At 43.5% G+C, this 17,603-nt stretch overlaps 2 protein-coding genes across 10 annotated transcripts in view; one reads left to right on the forward strand and one right to left on the reverse strand.

Annotated features, from left to right (window-relative positions):
- Nucleotides 1-236: 236 nt before the first annotated feature.
- On the reverse strand, nucleotides 237-16,433 carry ODR4 (odr-4 GPCR localization factor homolog). 5 transcript variants are annotated; one of them, XM_069023061.1, is made up of 14 exons: nucleotides 16,347-16,433; nucleotides 14,965-15,098; nucleotides 14,735-14,866; nucleotides 14,250-14,345; nucleotides 13,022-13,128; nucleotides 12,258-12,294; nucleotides 11,994-12,134; nucleotides 11,325-11,420; nucleotides 10,777-10,842; nucleotides 9,355-9,483; nucleotides 8,592-8,682; nucleotides 7,438-7,623; nucleotides 2,233-2,325; nucleotides 237-1,463 (listed from the first exon to the last, which is right to left on the reverse strand). In XM_069023061.1, the coding sequence occupies exons 2-14, from the start codon at nucleotides 15,061-15,063 to the stop codon at nucleotides 1,396-1,398; spliced, it is 1,341 nt and encodes a 446-aa protein (XP_068879162.1). In that variant the 5' UTR covers nucleotides 15,064-15,098; nucleotides 16,347-16,433; the 3' UTR covers nucleotides 237-1,395. The 5 variants fall into 5 exon arrangements, with proteins under 5 accessions (XP_068879162.1, XP_068879160.1, XP_068879161.1 ...); XM_069023059.1 differs by having other exon boundaries at nucleotides 16,161-16,429; XM_069023060.1 differs by having other exon boundaries at nucleotides 16,301-16,428.
- A 310-nt stretch (nucleotides 16,434-16,743) lies between these two features.
- Nucleotides 16,744-17,603, forward strand: part of TPR (translocated promoter region, nuclear basket protein) — a 34,254-nt gene continuing 33,394 nt past the window's right edge. For all 5 annotated transcript variants that reach the window (XM_069022448.1, XM_069022451.1, XM_069022452.1 and 2 more), the window contains exon 1: nucleotides 16,744-16,896. In XM_069022448.1, coding sequence (XP_068878549.1) covers nucleotides 16,746-16,896 — 151 coding nt within the window. In that variant the 5' untranslated portion in view covers nucleotides 16,744-16,745. The remainder of the gene's footprint in view (nucleotides 16,897-17,603) is intronic.

Genomic DNA, 17,603 nt, shown 5'->3' on the forward strand with positions numbered 1-17,603 from the left:
TCCTGCCTATTGATTCCACTCACTGGCACAGAATAAAAAGCAATTATAAAACCCACAGCTGAACCCAGCTGAACCCAGTGCCTCCATTACAACACTCACCTTGCTCCAGAAGGCCCCAGTTGAGCAACGCTGAGCACAGAAGGTCAACATTGCGTTTCAAAATATACTTACAATACTAAAAGCAGTTGTTTTTTCCAAACACGTAAAAACAGAATACACAGGTGAGGCAACAGCAGTCAAGACACCTTTCTCAGAGTTGCCTTTAATAAAGGTATCCCAGTACATACTTGATTATGCTTTAGATTCAAAGGGTTTATTTTTTTCTTTGCGTTCCACTGCCTTCAAACAAAAAAAAAATTTGCAATGGTATTAAAATGCCTTTAATTCTTTTCTGTTGTAGTTCAGGTCCAAGTAAACATCACATTTCATATACAAGTTATCTTTATTAACCTTACTAGAATTCATTCCCTCCTGCCACCTTCCTCATGTCAAGTAAACACGTAACTGGCCAACATCCCCAGGAGACTCTCTCATCACAGAAAGCTCTCTGTTTATAGCCTAAAAATCCTGATTAGCAGTAATTTTGACAATTTGCCTGTATCTACAAGATAACCCACAAGACCTTGCCTAGGTGTAACTGTTGCTGAAATAGTTAAAATTCCAAGATAACAATGATTGTATTGGAGCTGGACAGAGAAATCCTCATCAGGAGGCACTGAATAAAAGCCAGCAGCATACACACAGCTCAGCAATGCTATGCATTTCATTGATTTCTGAGTTCTCCAGTCCTGAACCAAGCTATTTACAGGCTGTCTTGGTCTAGTCTTGAAACTTCTAGAAACTATTCATTTGCATTTTATGCTAGTTAGCCAGTATTATCTAAAACAACACATATGGTGAAATGCTGGCTTCACTAAAACTAATATTCCCCCAATTAACTGTAATAAAATAAGATTTCTCTTAGCAAAGGAACCCTTAAAGCAGGAATTGTCATACCAGGTCATTATGCAGGTTTTACCAATACCCTGAGAAACACCAGGAGCAGCATTTTGCATTAAAGGAGCCAGGAGGAAGAAAATGAAGGTTCTGTGTTTGTTTAAGGGATCTCTCTAGAAAATAATATTACCATTCTTTTATACAGAGCGACAGAGTCAGTTTCTTGTAAACCTGATTCGCCCTCTACTTGATTCTGTAAGTGCATAATTCTACTTGATCTAGGAAGTGCATGATGGAACAAGGTAACTGAACCTACCATTACAGTTTATATTGCACATCTACCTGGTGAGATTTAGGCAACAATTCTTAATTACTAATATATTAACCCCAGCTGTTTCCATCTTGTGAGTGGCCAACACTTCCTAGGAGCTGTGGTGGCTGGAGTTTAATCACTGGAGATCAATCACTGAAGTAGTTGAAGGAGAAGATCGACGCCAGGACTGCGACAGCGGCTGCCACGACCAGCCCTAAATCCAGAGGGAACACAGGCAGTGAGGGAAGGGCAGCACAACCAGCCCTAAATCCAGAGGGAACACAGGCAGTGAGGGAAGAGCAACACAACCAGCCCTAAATCCAGAGGGAACACAGGCAGTGAGGGAAGAGCAACACAACCAGCCCTAAATCCAGAGGGAACACAGGCAGTGAGGGAAGGGCAGCACAACCAGCCCTAAATCCAGAGGGAACACAGGCAGTGAGGGAAGGGCAGCACAACCAGCCCTAAATCCAGAGGGAACAAAGGCAGTGAGGGAAGGGCAGCACAGGCAGCAGCAGTCAGGGAGGGGAGGGTGGGTCAGGGGGAATGAGCACAAGGAGAAACAAAAAGAGCTACCCCAAAAACTACTTGTCTTAGCATGCTCATTACTGATGCAGCTGAGGAGACACACAGAAAACCCCAAAACACCCCAGTGATGATTTAAGGGAAAACATTTTTACATTCAAAACAAACACATATTTACTGCTCCTATTTAATCTTCCAGTTACCATATTCTAATAATTAATAGAAACCAGAAGTTACTGCTTTGTTGACTAAAGTGGAAGTATTTCAATACAAGCAGACCCACAGCACAGAGAGCTGTACTAAGTGCAGACACATCTCTGAGAGCAGGATGAGGCAGCACCATGGAGAAGCTGCAATGGAGAGTTCTGTGGCTTAGCATTGCTGTGGGAGTTAACAGTCCTGAAAGGGCCCACTGCAGGTTCTGGAGTGCCATAGCAAACATCTGGGAAGGAACATACCCATATTTTGTTGGAGCTTCAACAGCAACGTTGCTTTTGTCAGCTGTGCCTGTTGCGTGTCACTCGGGCTATCAGTCACTGGACAAATATCAACTGCATGGAAATCAAGGAAAGATGGGAAATTAGCAGTTGTGTTTTACAGTGAATTAATGCAAAAGGCCAAGAACTTCCCATCAACTTTATAAAGTGTATTTATAGTAGAAAAAACAGTTTATTGCAGTAGAAGTGGTACAACAGCACATCACTAAACTATGCTGTATGGCTGGAACGGTAAAACTTAAAGAGACGAAATACATTTCAGGAGGAGTTCCTCTTCCAAAACTCATTTTCCACACCCTGCTTCCATAGAAACACTCCCAACCCTCTTTGCATAGCCTGGGGAGAATTTGACTACCCTGAGAGGGAATCACCAAAATGTACCAGTAAGCACCTTCCAAGATCAAAGGTTCCCTTCAGAGCCATCTGTCCCAAGTTCAGGGTACATGCAAATCCCACTGCCATGAGAGGATGAGCCAGCCAGCACTTCCCTACCCAACATCCAGAAACACATTTTTTCCAACCACAGAAATTTCTTTTTGAAGATCCCCTAAAAATACCCTTTCACAGCAGGCATGGAGGACTCATTCCTCTTTGGAAGAATTACTAAATCCTTAGTCTGCCCAGCCAGGATGTGAGAGAGCTTAAGTCTATTTCCAGGCGGATGGGATTCAAACCTGTATCTATTTCCTTTGCAAAGATCTCCCTAATCCCTTGGCTATATCCAGCCTGTTAGAGGGGCAGGAGACAAAGAAGGGGATTAACCTCCAGTCCTCCAGCCCAACTTGTTTGAGCCACACAGAGCCAGCATGGAGTATGCCATACACCCCTCAGTGATAAGGCTGCTTGATGGTGGTGGGCCAATGGCCTTCAATTTGCAGCATTCCCATTTCCACAAGTTTGCTAAGACTTCACTTGCCAGAAGTTTGGATTGCAATTCAGTAGCTACGACCACAGGCACCTTCTGCACGAGCAAAGGGTAAGAGACAGTGTTTGTCATGGCAGTGGGAGCTGGATGTGTCTGGCAAGAATGGGACGGGCAGGCTCAGATAAGAGAATGAGCCTAACAGACTGTTCAGGAAACAAGGAAACCCCCAGCAGCACCAGATATCAGGTTTAGAAGGCCATGGGACACTGATCTGAATAAAAACAGATCTCCATTTCCACAGCGGCGTTGTCCATCAGCAATAAATCACAAATTACATACTTGAGTAATAAGGCACATCCTTTGGGTGATTCATACGCAAATAATTCATAAAGTACTTTCTCTATCATTAGCTGTGGTGGAAATGGATAATTTAGACATGATCAGAAAGGTTGTCTCATCTAACATGAGTCATGTGGATGATTGTCTTCAAAATCTCCTTAAGTCAAACTTGCACAACATCTGTTACGCAAAACCACCCAAACTAGGCTTTTACAACTTGTCTTCAGGTTTTTTTATTCCTAAACCCACCGAATTGCTATAGGATGTACTGCAGCAGAGAAATCACTGTCTGATATGAAACTCAACAGGACAGTGAGTTACATAGATATACAGACATCTATACATATGCATATATTAAGCAAAACATTGCTTGGAGATCTCTCCGCAAGCAGCACATACACGTAAAATCAAGATAACATTGCAGTGCAAAGTGTGTTTTTCGAAGAGAAAGTATCAAATATCCCTGAATCCCACTGGTCCTCAACGAGGCCATAGCTAGATCATTATTTTCCCTGTGCCAAGAAAAACACCCCCTCAGCTGCCTAAAATGTGAGTAGAAGTCTTCAGCTAGAGTAGAGGTATTATTAATTGTTGCAATATAGGTTTTCAGTAAGTATCTTAACTAGTACAGTAAGAGAAGTTCTGTCCAGAGTTTTGAACTTCTTAAAACATCCCACTTTGGGATAATCTGCCTGCATTTCTTGAGCCACCTCTGAAGTCTAGCTCCAGCAGGTTCCTTTCTGCTGTACATTCGATGAGCAGGTAGGATGGTCTGTGCCCTCTAACTTGAGGTTTCTTTGTGCCTCCCTGTGCTGACAGGACCTTTGGAAGCTGCACATCAAAGAAGCTGCACATCAAGGCAGCTGCACATTCCTCACTTGTTCAGGTGGGAAAAAGGTAAAAAGACAAAGGGAAAAAGAAAAAAGAACCACCCTTGAGCTATTTAGTTATCACAGGCCTTTATGCCATCACATTCTGGAAGATTTGCATGTGAAGCAGCTGTAGCACTAAAGAGTTTTCATAGCAGATGTTTTCTAGTACCAATTATATGAATCCTTAATTCTTCAGTTTCCTAACCAAGATGGGGAAGTGATTACCACTGCTGAAGTCTTATTTCTGTCTATCCACTCAGGGTATTTAACAGCCCACCCCCTGCACTGAGGAGGAGCAGGGATTTAGTAAAGCCAATCCGAAATGCAGAGCTTTCAGATGCCTGTATTAGAGCACTAAATACCTTGAAATCACAGTGTTAGAGCTATTTAAGGCTTTCACTTATAAATAGCTCGGGGTTTACTTTCTATTTTCCATACAGCAATTTTAAAGCATGACCCCATGGTGCCCCCACTGGTGAGGTGTACAAGGAGTCAAGAGACTAAAACTGCAGGAGACACTAGGAAAGCCCAAGTTCAGTAAACACATGAAACTGACCTCAAAATTTCCCATTTTGACTAAAAGCTGCTTAAGAAATAAATCTTTTACCTATACTGATTAGATCCTCTTCTTCTAAAGTGCATATTTTAAAGAGCAACAAAACCCCAAATTATTTCAAAAGCCTGCTTGTGTTCTTGAATTTTAGAGAATTCTTTTTATCAGCAAACTTTCCCCAGAACCTCAGTATGAAAAGCATTTCCAGTTAATTCGAGGTAGGGGCCTCAGACCACAGGAACTGTGACACAAACAGAAACGCTGATGACAAAATTCCTTACAAACCTATTACTGAATATTGACTACTATTAACAAAGTTAGAGCTAAGCTTAGAGAAACAACACATGCTTCCCATGTCAATATGATGCACTGGAAAAGCCTTTGTACAAGGGAAACCATAAACTCCCATTGTAACATAAAAACACATTTACAGCAATACTTAGACATTTCCTACCAAAGCAACAATAAAAATCAAATTCCATAATTAATGGTTTTTTGGTTTTTTTAGAATGCAGAACACTTTGTATGCATTTAACAGGACTCTTTCTAAAATGACCTTCCTGGTGTGATAAAAGAGTATAAATAACTTGTGATTTTAATAAACCACAGGTGCCTCATGCCTCAACACTAATTATCAGAATGAACGGTGCTGTGCTGATAACATTATTGATATCACTGCTATTAACAGAGCCAATTCCATGGACAAACTTTATGGTGGTCACCAGGACAAGGCCAGGCTTTACCAAAATCCCCTTGAATGTTTTTCCCTCTCTTCTTCTATGCACTTACTTTAATTTGTGGGTTTGGTTTTTTTTTTAATGAAAATACAAACCTACTTTAATTTGCTTTTCTTTAAAGAACAACAACAAAAAAAAGGACTATAGCCCCCCCCCCTTTCCCCCCCAGTTAACTCTACAAGCAGCTGGGTACAAGAACACCCAAGCTCATTTTGTGGCCATCATGTCACACCTATTATTGGCATTAATCTTTGGGAATGCCCTGCTGTTAGTGGAAAGGTGTTTCCTTCCTATCTGCAGCTCACACAGCCTTACACAAGCAATAAAGCTGAACTGAATCATCACCTCTCTCCTCCCACATCTCTCTCCACTGCTACAACAATACTTACTTGCTTCTCTAAGCTACACAGATTCCTTAAAGCTCAGTAGTAATTAGTTTTAAGAGTATTAAAGTTACTCTAGTAATACCAGAGAGATTTTTATTGGCTTTCCTGTTTTCCTTGAGGTTTCTGTACATCTCTTACTCGTCAAGATGATGAGTCAGTTCATAGCTAACAGGTCTAGTTAAAGCCTGGGGGGGAACTGATTCATTTAGAAAGACAAGAATTAATGGTTAGCTCTGAAGGAAACTCAAAACCCCCTCCAAGCAAACAAGTAGGTCAAGGAGAATACTCACAGTTCACCCTGCACAGCAAGTCATGGTTACATTGCCCAGTTTATGTCCCTAAATACCAACATCCAAAAGTGTTCATAGTTCTTAGCTGAGAATTAGTGTTGGATTTTTTACTCATTTAAATTATAAAACTGGAACCTGCAGCTCATATGCATGTTGATGGGGGAAAAAAAAAGGGGAGTAAAATCTCTTCCATAAGACCACAGGAAATGTTATTAGATGCATTTCAATGTCATATTTGACGTCTACATTGAAATCAACATTGCAAGGGAAAAAAACCCAACAGGGAATGATATAAACCAGAAATATTCAGAAAGAGGAACCCAGTAACTAGATTATAGCAAAATATCTGCATTAAAAGGAATATAGCAGTCTCATAATCAGACCATAAACTTGTAAGACATTCAGTCGAAAATGAAAAGTGCTCTCAATTTTGTTTTTATTCTGGGTGAACCACAGATCTTCAGGTTTGGGCACTGCATTTGGTACATAAATTAAAACACTCAGAATAAAGAAAGGTATTCGGTGTTTTTTAAAACATCAGGTTTAGCATGAAAGCTTCCTGAAAGACAAATTAGACTACATGCATGTTTTGCTAGTGGAATTTTTGAAGTTTTTAATTCTGTAGTGAAAAACCTGTAGATTTGACTAAATCACTCACCTTATTCTAACTCGCCTCAAAACTACTTAACACTAAAAAGATGAACTACTGAAAGTGTAAATATATATATCTTCATGTGAAAAATAAAGCTTCACAGGGTGTTTTAAGAGTTTATTTGTCAATAAAGGATCCCCTCTTAATTCATGAGCAGAATGGCACACAGAAACCTCGTTTAACCATCTCTTCATGTTTCTACTGCAATTCACAGGATGCAGCCATGGCTGCACTGAAAAACCAAAATATCTGAGCGAAGAAAGAGAAGTCTGTTCCAAGAAACACAAACTGCAAGAAACTTGATGTTTTCCCACAACATATTCAAGCTGTAGTGAATTGCTATAAATCCTCAGAGTTGGACGTGAAATAAGTTGACTTTAGGCATGTCCATATCTGGATAAAACTGGCCTATGCCATTAGTCAGCATTTTCCTAGCCCCTTACCCAGCTTGCCCTGGTTCTCAGATATTTACCTGTGCTAATGTCCTCAGCTATGTGGATTTCTTCAGCTTGCACAGGCTGATCCAACATCTCCACAAAACGTTCCTGGATTTCTCCAGCAGCCTCATCACCGAACTTATAATCACTGAGCATCACACTGGATCCAGCAACTGGGACAAACAGTCTCTGAGGCAAGATATGATATTCCCTCTCAAAATCTGAAAGGCAAGAGGGAGAAATACCATCCCAATAAAAGCCTTGACAGTTATGATAAGATTCCTCCATAATCTCTGAGCCTAAGATAAAGTCATTGCCAAAGAAGAGCTCAAGGTCTCTGTGTAAAAACCCTGCTTTCAGACATGCCTGGTTGAGTTGGCTGCTATTATATGGATTGATGTCCTTACATTATTAATCTCTCCAGAAATACCCAAGGCAGTTCCAAAGCAGACCATAAAGCTAATAGGAGCTTTTCTCCTCTTTGGAATGACTTGCAGGAAGGCTCTGGGAGAGCCTGCAGGTAAGAGCTCCCCGAGGAGCAGGATTTCACCAGCACAAAGGATTGCAGAGGTGTCACACTCAGAGCCGCGAAGTTCGGGTGCCACCTAGAGAGGGGACTCAGAACTACGTGCAATGGAAAATGCTCTCCCTACCGAAGATATTCCCATTGATTTGTCAATTAACTCCTTTTTGGTTCAAACACAACAACAAGACAACGACACCACTGCACTGAATTAAGTTTAAAGAGTCCCCAGCACGAGCTCAGAGATCTGGTCTCTACCAAGTTTTAACAGACTTCAATATTAATAGGAACACTATAGATGGATTTAAAGAATAAAAATAAAAATGTAAAGAGTACAAGGTACAGCTGGAACTTCAGAGACAAGAATTTCAACTACAGAAGTTTTTTAAAAAATCACAAAATTTCTCATGAGTGAGGAAGAAGCTGGAATTGCATTTTGTGGTCACAGGAACTGAACACAAACTTGGTGTGAAAGCTGTGATGCCAAAGGACACAAACTTGACAAAAAATTTCCAGATTTAAGTCAAGGTTGACAAGCAGCAATTATACCTTTCACTTTTTACTCTGCTCTAACCAGACTGGAACTTCACTGTAACAGAATTTTCTACAACCACCAAAATTCACTGCAAATAGAAGCTGGTGATTTTTTTTTTTTTAATTTCTTACTTTTTTTCTGAGGTCCTTCATTTAAAATCAGATCTTCAAACAGTATTTCACACCGGTCATTCAATGTGTTTATTATGTCTCTTTTCAAAGCCTGCAAGGACACAATGAAATCATCAGGAATATCAAAGCCATTTGCAAAGCTTTTAACCAGGAAGGAATAACCAAAGAAGCCCCATATGTTTAACCCATGATGAAAAAACAGTTTTTTCCCAGAAAATAAAAATTAGTGTGAATTTTCAAATTAATAAATAATAATTTATAAATAAATAGAAGCTAACAGCAAAGAATTGGCATCGAGGAGGAAAACCACAGAACAAAAATGAAAAGCTGAGGAAAGTTTTAGGATTGTTAGGATAAGAACTGACATAATCTAGCTATTTATCAGTAAAACCAAAAAAAAATAATCACAATGCATTGACTCAGTAAGGGCAAAAAAATAAATCATTCAGCAAGTAAATCTCAATCTTACCTCAACAAATGTAAAAATATAGTCTGCAACTTTTTCTTAATTTTAAGAGAATTCTTCAAAGCTTAATCCCTTTGACAGTTTGTGCAAAGATTCCCCAGAGCCCTGCCTTACCCACAGCACACATATTGTCTAGAAGAGAAAAACTAACTGACCCCACATGGATGGTTTCTAAAATAAGCCCCCTGTCCAACATTTTCATCCCAGTTTAGACCATTCTGGCAAAGAAAAACCAGTATGGCAAGTCCCATGTATTTCAGAAGAATGCTTCTGATGGACTAAGACCCTGCTCAGTACCTGAATGGCTTCTTTAACCTTGGGCTTGTTGTTATGGACGTAGGCCCTGCACTTGACAGCTCCCCGGAGGTTGATGGAGCCGCTGCACACCTGCACCGTCGCCGTGGACCTGGCGCTCGCGCCCTGGCACTGAGGAACAAACACAGCCACTTTTATTTCAGGCCCAGGCACTTGCAGCAGAGTCACTAAAACCAGAATCAACAAATTAACAGCAGGTGTTTACACATAACCTGCTTCCCTCAGCACGTATAACTAATTTTATTTTAGTTATTCTTTCAGTTAGGTAAGACTGAAAATCTCTTCTCCATTATGGAAAATGCGTTTATCTCTCCAGGTGTTTCAAACACTTGTGTCTGTGAGATTTTAAAACTTTCCAGGCTTGTGGCAAATAACAGTATTGCAACTGATAAATCCTTCTCAGCATTTTTTAAACAATGAAGCTTTCATGTTTACTATAATCAGTGTAACCCACGGTGTGCTGGGAGTCATCCCATCAGTCAGTACTAAATTATACACGTGGTCACACTGAGAGCTGCATCAAACAGTTGCCTAGAAATGCTCTCCCTAAATAGCACAACAATGAGTGTGGCATGAAACACTCCAGGACAACACCTGGAAACAGGGAGATGCACGACTTCCACACCAACTGCACAAACCACTTCTGCCAAAAAGTTTTCCTCTCCCTGCAGCAATTAACCTCAGTACGATAGACAGTAACAACACAGTAACAATAAAAGAAGCTAAGATACTCATGGAGTCTTTAAAATGGCACTGGATACATTTCAAGTTTTCCTGAACATAACTTTGAGAAACCAGGAACTACCTGACAAAACATAGAAGGCTATGAAACAATGCCTGGACACATTTGGACTTCAGGACCTAGACTGGGGCACCAAATTCATGGTTTTTCACAGCTCTGGTAGAGAGGAAACTCCTGACATAGATCCAGCAGTTCCAGATGATGATTCAGCTCACGGGATCTGTGCTTTAATCCAGAGCTGGCAGCTGAGCTTCTGACAAAAGCATCCAAGTGAATGTCCAAGTTAGTCAGGGCAAGCTGTCAACTGAACTGTGGGGGTGCCTCTGAACTTCAGATGCAAAGTCACTTGAAATCAATGTGCACAGGTATCTACAGGTATCCTACCACCAAAGGAATTAGTCACAGGCCTTCTTTTCCATAACCTGTTTTCCAGTATTTCAGCTATACTATGCAATTCATGGACAACACAAGAATTTCTAAAGGCACAAAATATGCAGATCTGTCAACAATCAGTTCCACATTCAATATGGGTAGGAAAAAAAGGTCTTAGGAATAAGTGAGCAGGATTTCTAGACAATAATTCAGAACCTTGGTATTTTATCTTTTACTCTATTTTATAATATAAAGGCAAGCTTATACTTTGCAAACCACTAAAAACTTACCAGCTGTGTCAGAACCTTGACATCAGAAAACTGAGTGCCGGGCTGAGTATTTCCTCTTAGCTTTTTCTGAGGGGAAAAAAAATTCTTTGTGTCATGAAACAGGAAAGGAAAAGTCCCTGAGGCAGTCTCCTCACTATGGCATAGAGTGTACCCTAGTTTATAGACTTTAAGAGAGAAAAATAGCACTTAGAAACCAGCCACAAGAATCGAACTACAAAACTAAAAGAAGAGATGAATGCATCAGCCAAACGAGGTGACAGACATAGATCTCTGAGATGTCATCACCCACATTCACACCTCACTTGTGCTCTGTAATAGAAACATTTCAGTCTCTTCACGCATAATTACTGCATTCACACTGCCCGAGGAGGGAGAGGCAATCTCCAGGAATGGAGCTGAGAACAGGAGCAGTTCTGTGTATTGGTTACCTGGAACAGCCAATCAGATCAATAAATACTGCACAGGAGATATCTCAGTCAATGCTTTGTCACACAGAGGTTCCAACCATACATCTATTAGAGCTCAATTCCTCGCTGTTTGGTACTCACCTGCCCTTCCAGCAGTTCTGTATCCTCATCTTTAACCTGGCCATTGATCAGAAAAACACTGTCTTCTATCTGTTTTGACCATCGGTTTAACCCATTCTTTAAAATAAGTGAAAACAAAAAAAATCACAAGAAAGAGGAAAGAATTTCACTAATGGGTTGGACAGTAACATGCTGAAAATTATAGAAATAATGTGTTTTAATAGTTACTCTGGGAGAGTTTTAAAGTCTCTGAATAACCTATGTTTTTCCAAAGGTAAACCTTAAATGGATCACGTTCAGAACAAATTAAGAGACAAGCATTGCAGAATACTGAAGTGCCACCTCAGGGATTTGGGGGTTGTAGAGACGGTTGCAGCCCATTGAAAGTCAACTCACAGCAAAAGCATCCCATAGCCCTACTCTGATTGGGTGTAACCTTTCACTAGGTGAGGCACCAGAGATGTTACCTGGGATACTCATGACAATTATTACATAATTTTGAACAAAGGAAACTTCTCACTGAGCACAGCAGAAGAGTTACATCTAAAAGAGGAATAATTGCTAAACATTCCCCACTGATTAGTCCTACTCCTCTCCTGCACTGTTCAACTCTCTCTCTCTTACTTAATTTTCAGCAGAGAAATGAGTGTCATTACTGGTGTGTAGGAACTGGTGCAGGCAGTGAGTTACCTTGGTATTCTTCTCCAGGTCGTGGTTGGGGGAAGTAGCAAGAAGTGGAATGTGGATGTTCACATTTACTGTGCAGCCCAAAGCTAACCAGGAAGCAGTCAGAGCACTCTGGTATTTCCAGTCCGCCGGCTTAGCTGAACTCTGAGAGCAGGAAGAACAAAGCCATAAAGCATCCATCCAAAGCACTGTATTGAGGCTCTTTTGGGTTTTAGCATTACTTGCCATGCATTAAAAGCTGCGTGTGGCACAGCAGGATGAGCTTACCTTTGGGTCTTGCACATCGTAGGTTCGGCAAACTACTCTGTGCTACTTAAAGAAAAAGATCCAGTGAAAAGCAAGGGAACAACTAAGAACAATTCCCAATTAACTTTGCCCTCTACTAAACTTCCTTGCTGAGCTAATTTATGCTCTGGAGCAAGCTCTCACCTTTCATCAGCATAAAAAAAGGTGGGGAAAACATTTTCCCATAATCTCCAGCTACCCCAGTGATGCTGTGCATCTCTTACAAACAAACTAAGATCAACATATATTGACAGGAGAAGCACCAAGGCACCAATCTGTAATTTGTCCTCATCTTTCTCTCCTCTCAGAGAAAAATCCTTGCTTTCTCTCCTTGTATTATGTCATTACCAACAGCTCCTGCATTCTGCTGCAGCTCTAGTAGTGATCCCACAGGCCTGCTGCTCCCCCCACTCCATGGAAGCACCGTTGGTAACAGCAATTCAAGAAGCCAAACAGTAATTTAGATGGGTTTTTTTCAATTTATGCAAATCAAGACTGACTGGGAAAGGTGTCATTTGATGCCCTCACACAGACAGACCTCGTAAGAAATGATGGAAATTTTGTAAGGACAAGAGGGTCAATAGTCTTAACCATGGCTAATCAGAAAACTTCATTATTTCAACTTAGCCATGTCTAGCTGAACTTAAACAGTCTCCTCCTCCCTAATTCTCATTTATTCAGCAATAACTGGATAAAAGAGGTTGGGGTAGCAGCCGCAGTCAATAAACCTTGCTCATAAAGGATACTTTTTTGTAGCAGAACAGATTTGAAGAGCTGCTCTGTCTGAGACCTCCTCCTCAGCAAGTTTCCAAAGCCTTCTTTTACTCAAGGACTTTTCCACTGAGAAGATTAGCTAAAGACCAAGAAAAATATTATGGATTTTTCCCACAAAAATATGCACTATAATTCCTGGAGAACAGTCTTGTACTAAAGTTTTAAGTCCAAGTGATATGAAAATTATGTATAAGAAGGAAACACAGCTTACACATCACCAAAATGTCACATTAAAAGAACATTCAAGAGAGATTCAGAGTCACTTTCCCCAAAGTGAAAGAGGCCTGTGAAATCCTAACTTAGCTCCCTTATAAACCAAAGCAAGCAGCACACACTCGCATCTCCAACCCGTATGCTTTTGTCCTCACAGACATATTACAGTTTTATGCCTATCAGCTGGGTCAGGAAAGCTGTGCAAAATAGCTACTAATTATATAAACAAAAAACAAACCCAATTTTTAATTCAGTAATCACTGATCACCTGGACACCTCTTTCAGCCAGCTGCCAGTTTCATTAAGCACAACTGAGATGCAATTACACTGAACTGCCAAAATTGACTGTTGGATCTCAGGGTGCCAAACCTGCTCATGCTTAAATCACTCGCCACGATTATGTTAGAAAAATGATAAAATGAACATACATCTTCACAACAGAAACTAAATATGGCAGTAGATACCCCAATAATGTAACAAAAATGCATTTTAAGTCTATCAGATAGTTCTGAGTATGTTTTAAATTTAATCCCACACTCCTGAGTCAAATGCACAAGTTCTAGACAAGATGTTTCTTTTAAAGGAATCAGAATTATAGATCTTTCACTACTGTAAACACCTCTAAAATGAGTGATTCATTCAGACAAGGAAAGCTAACATGTTAACATCACTAGCACCTGTGCCACAAGGATTTAATATAAACCTTCAAGATGCTTTCCTAAACCAGACTGTCCACATTCAGTAAATACAGATAAACACAGTAAATAGAAATTCAGATTTACTATTGCAGTAACAAACAGGAGGTTAACAAATAGTGTCCCACAGGACAGAGATTTCAGAGGTTTCAGTCTCAAACCCACACATCAAAGCACAACATTTGTGAAATAAAACAACAAAACAACTGTATTTTAGTCAAGTCAATGACAAGAAATTCCTCAGACACACAGCTGAAGATGCTGCTGTCCTTCCAGTAAGAACTCCGCTCACCTTGCGCAAAGCATCTTGACCGTCTTTTGCCAGCTCTGGAGTTGCAACCATAAAAACACCAAGAACCAGCAACCCTCCAGGGAGCATTCTGGACACCTTGGAAACGAAAATGAACATTTATTAATAGGAATTAGCAATCTAACAACCATGTAACCTGAGATATCAAAAACCACTGGTGAGACAAGTCCGCACCAAAAGCAGAAATTAACTAAGGGAGACTGGTTTTCACTTATAGGACTCTCTGCATGCAGGAGTACATCCTGCAAGTGTTCTCCCTTCAGCAATATCAAGTGTCCTTTCATCAAAAAACCTGAAAACAATACGGGGGTTTCTGGTTTTAAACATCTGTGCCCAGCATGGTTAGGAAGGCTCTCTCACTTGGAGAAAAGGGCTTGAGATGACAAAAGTGCTGAGATACTTTGGGTCCGTCTTATTTCCCTCTTGTTCCTCCCACCCCTCTGTCACCTCCCAGGGTGAGCTCTCACCTGACTGGCGTGTGTGGTGATCCACTCCTCATCCAGGGATGCCAGCTTGGGAGGGCCCATGCTCTCCTCCTGCTGCTGCTCCTTCGGAGGGGTTCGCACAGCCCGAATGACATAGTCCCGTTGTGGGGAACACTTGCCAAAACATCAGCAGAAGCAAACACACCTTGAAACTGGTGAACAGGGGTTTCTCCAATTCACAAGAATGAATGGAAGGACAATTCCACACTTACCTGCCCTATCAACAGGCCAGTGACATATGGCTTCACCTTTGTGCTGAGCTCTGTCAGGTACTGCCCAATACCTTCCTCAACAAGGTAAGTTCTACCCATGGCTCCAGGTTTAAGTGAGGTGTTGTAGTTCCAACCTACAAAACACACAATGCATAAAGTGAAAAAAGGTACATACACTGCAATGGGTACAGGAGAACAAGTCTCACAAAGATCCTTTAGAATCGTTTGGATTGAAAAATCCCTGTAAGGTCATCGAGTCCAACCATTCCCTCAAGGCCACCACTGACCCATGTCCCCAAGGGCCACATCTACACAGCTTTAAAATTCCTCCAGGCATGGGAACTCCACCACTGCCCTGGGCAGCTCTCCCTGGCCTGGACAGCCCCTTCAGTCAAGGAACTCTCCCAATGTCCAACCTGAACCTCCCCTGCTGCAACTTGATGCCGTTCCCTCTCCTCCTGTCCCTGTTCCCTGCGAGCAGAACCCGACCCCCCCCCGGCTGCCCCCTCCTGTCAGGGAGTTGTGCAGAGCCACAAGGTCCCCCTGAGCCTCCTTTGCTCCAGGCTGAGCCCCTTCCCCAGCTCCCTCAGCTGCTCCTGGGGCCCTGGCCCCTTCCCCAGCTCTCTTCCCTTTCCTGGACACGCTCCAGCCCCTCCATGTCTTTCTTGTCATGAGGAGCCCAAAACTGAACACATGATTTGAATTTTGGAATGCCTTCAAGAAACAGTATCTTGCTGCATTATATTTTTAAAGGATGCACTTTTCCATTCACACAGGGACTTGCTAAATTCCACATGTGTCCTTGAACGTGTCCTACACCACCTTCATTCCAATTCCCAAGTACTCAAAGCACAGCATCTGTGGACATTCCAATGAGCCACCTCTGCAGCTCCCCCCTAGAACCCAGGGCATGGGGGCTTTCACAGACTCCCCTCCCTTCCCTGTAAGGCTGGTCTGAAAAACCCTTCACACCTGGAGAGGTCTTCCAAAGAATTAAGCATTAAAAAGCTGAAGCCCAAGAGCACAGGGTGAGGAAGCAAAGGGCATCCTGAGCCTCCACAAGCGAAGGTGCTCATCCACCTCAACTCATGCCCCCACAGCCGAGTCCCCACACCGGGGCTCAGCACCTCCAGATCCCAGGGATCAGCACCTCCGGACCCCAGGGATCAGCACCTCCGGACCCCAGGGATCAGCACCTGCACAACCCTGGATTCAGCACCTCCAGACCCCAGGGATCAGCACCTCCGGACCACCAGGGTTCAGCACCTGCACATCCCTGGATTCAGCACCTCCAGACCCCAGAGCGCAGCACCTCCGGACCACCAGGGTTCAGCACCTGCACATCCCTGGATTCAGCACCTCCCGACCCCAGGGATCAGCACCTCCGCATCCTCAACTTCGCCAGCCGCCGCTGCCTCAGCCAAGCACTGAGGTGGCTGGTTTACGTCATCGGTAAGCGCTGCGTCGCAGGGAGATGACTCACGCCAATGCCGAGCGGAGCGCGGGAAAAGGGCGCGCAGAGGGAGCGCCGAGCCCTCGTACCGCCATGCTGGGAGTGGCGGAAGCGGCCGCGCTTCTCCCGCACCTCCCGGGCACACGGGACACCTTAGAAGCACAGACAGCTCCGTATCCGTCACAGAGACGAATCTGTGTTGTCTCCTATCCTGGCTGTAGCGGCTGTGGCGATAACGCGGCGCTGCCGCCACACCCATGATGGCGGGCGCCGCGGCCGGGCCGGAAGCGGAAGCGCGCCTGGCGGCGGGCGGTGCTGTGGCGGAGCGATGGCGGCCGTGCTGCAGCAGCTCCTGGAGCGGGCCGAGCTCGCTAAGCTGCCCCGCGCCGTGCAGGGCAAGCTAGAGCGCTTCCTGGGCGACCAGCAGGGCGAGATCGACGGGCTGCGGGCTCGCCATGAGCGCTTCAAGGTGGATAGCGGTGAGTGCGGGCGGCGGGCCCGCGGAGCGGCCGCGGTCCCTGAGCTCAGGGGAGGCAGCGCGGGCAGAGCACGGAGCGCGGTGTTGTCTTCCAGAGGCTCTCGGGGGATGTCCTGGGGCTGTGAGGCCGGGAGGGGGCTGGGAAGGGGCCTGCAGTGGGACCTGATCGGTGTTTGTCTCTCGCTTTGGCTCCTGGAGTCTTTTTGTTGTTGTTGTTTCTTTCTCTTGTTAATGGACGTTTAGGGTTAAAACTGCGTTCGAAGAGGGCTTACAGAACAGCTTTTCGTCAGGTTTTCAACTACCATTGATATGCGCAGATCTGATGAGGAGCAGCTGAGGGAGCTGGAAAAGGGGCTCAGCCTGGAGCAAAGGAGGCTCAGGGGGACCTTGTGGCTCTGCACAACTCCCTGACAGGAGGGGGCAGCCGGGGGGGGGTCGGACTCTGCTCGCAGGGAACAGGGACAGGAGGAGAGGGAACGGCATCAAGTTGCAGCAGGGGAGGTTCAGGTTGGACATTGGGAGAGTTCCTTGACTGAAGGGGCTGTCCAGGCCAGGGAGAGCTGCCCAGGGCAGTGGTGGAGTTCCCATGCCTGGAGGAATTTTAAAGCTGTGTAGATGTGGCCCTTGGGGACATGGGTCAGTGGTGGCCTTGGCAGTGCTGGAAAGTGGTTGGACTCTGATATTAGGTGTCTCTTCCAACCTAAACAG

This window comes from Aphelocoma coerulescens, chromosome 8 (assembly GCF_041296385.1).
Source record: "Aphelocoma coerulescens isolate FSJ_1873_10779 chromosome 8, UR_Acoe_1.0, whole genome shotgun sequence".
Taxonomy (NCBI): Eukaryota; Metazoa; Chordata; class Aves; order Passeriformes; family Corvidae; genus Aphelocoma; species Aphelocoma coerulescens.